A 1,247-nucleotide genomic window follows, 5' to 3' on the forward strand; every position below is an offset into this window, starting at 1 on the left:
CGCACACACACACACACACACAGACACACACACACACATGCACACACACTCTCACACACACACACACACGCACGCATACACACGCATACACACATATGCACACACACACACCAACACACACACACACACACACACACACACATATTTTACGTATAGATTTTGTGGCACCTTATGTTTGCATGTAATGCATGTTTAAACTGGTGACGCATTCCTGTATTTTCATACAGTACACCTACACACCGGATGACTACTTCGGCAATGTTCTGGAGAACCGACGAGAGGGCTTCAAGACCACTATGAGGAGACTGCGAGAGCCTTACGATAAAGAAAAGTAAGTCAAAGTCATTGATCTTCCCATAAAGAAAAGTGAGTCAGAATTGTTGATCGCACGATAAAGAGAAGAAATTCAAAGGCGTGTACTTTACGATAAACAAAAGTAAATGAAAGGCGTTGACCTTACGATAAAGAAAAGAAAATTCTGAGGCGTTGATCTAACGATAAAGAAAAGTGAGCCAGAGGTGTAGATCTTACGATAAACAAAAGTAAATCAGAAGCGTCGTCCCAACAATAAACAATAGTAAACCAGAAGCGTTGAGTCTGGCGCCTGTGGGCCCGGTGTAGCTGTTAGGTACTTTGCCGACGCACACAAAAGAATCCAGGTCGATTCCCTTGAGGGGAGAAAACTTTATTCAGTATCTTGGGTCCTATTACTTGGATGTTGTTATGCACAATCGAAGACCGTCTTTAAAAGAAAAAAGATCTAAATTGTGTCGAGGGGGGTGTAAAACTCACATTCATAATTAAAGAGACATTGACCTCCTGGCTTCTTCTATTCCCATGAGCATCAGAAGAAATCTGCTATTTCTATTTTCATTTTTTTCATCTTGCTCTAGGATCATTTTCAGGTTGTATACTGTGTGGAAAACAACGTTTTGAGATGAATATCGAAAGAGAAAGAGAGAGAGAGAGAGAGAGAGAGAGAGAGAGAGAGAGAGGAGGGGGAGAGGGGGAGTGAAAGAGAGCCTAAAAGAGAGAACGGGAGGGAGAGATAGACAGAGACAGACAGACAGAAAGACAGCAAGACAGACAGTTAGATAGTGAAACAACAAAGAGACTAACAGGCTTGCATCAAACAGATAGACAGATAGGCACACTAGACATACAGATAGATAGACAGAAAGACAAACAGACAGACAGACAGACAGACAATTAATCAATCAAACGACAAAGACAAACATATATATATA

At 41.4% G+C, this 1,247-nt stretch overlaps 1 protein-coding gene across 1 annotated transcript in view; it reads left to right on the forward strand.

Moving 5' to 3' along the window:
- Positions 1 to 1,247, forward strand: part of LOC101854751 (neprilysin) — a gene marked incomplete at its 3' end in the record, with an annotated part of 60,166 nt that overhangs the window by 49,873 nt on the left and 9,046 nt on the right. The window contains 1 exon segment of the mRNA XM_013087766.2: positions 228 to 331. Within this exon segment, the coding sequence (XP_012943220.1) occupies positions 228 to 331 (104 nt within the window).

The sequence above is a fragment of the Aplysia californica genome, unplaced genomic scaffold, assembly GCF_000002075.1.
Source record: "Aplysia californica isolate F4 #8 unplaced genomic scaffold, AplCal3.0 scaffold00635, whole genome shotgun sequence".
Classification (NCBI taxonomy): domain Eukaryota; kingdom Metazoa; phylum Mollusca; class Gastropoda; order Aplysiida; family Aplysiidae; genus Aplysia; species Aplysia californica.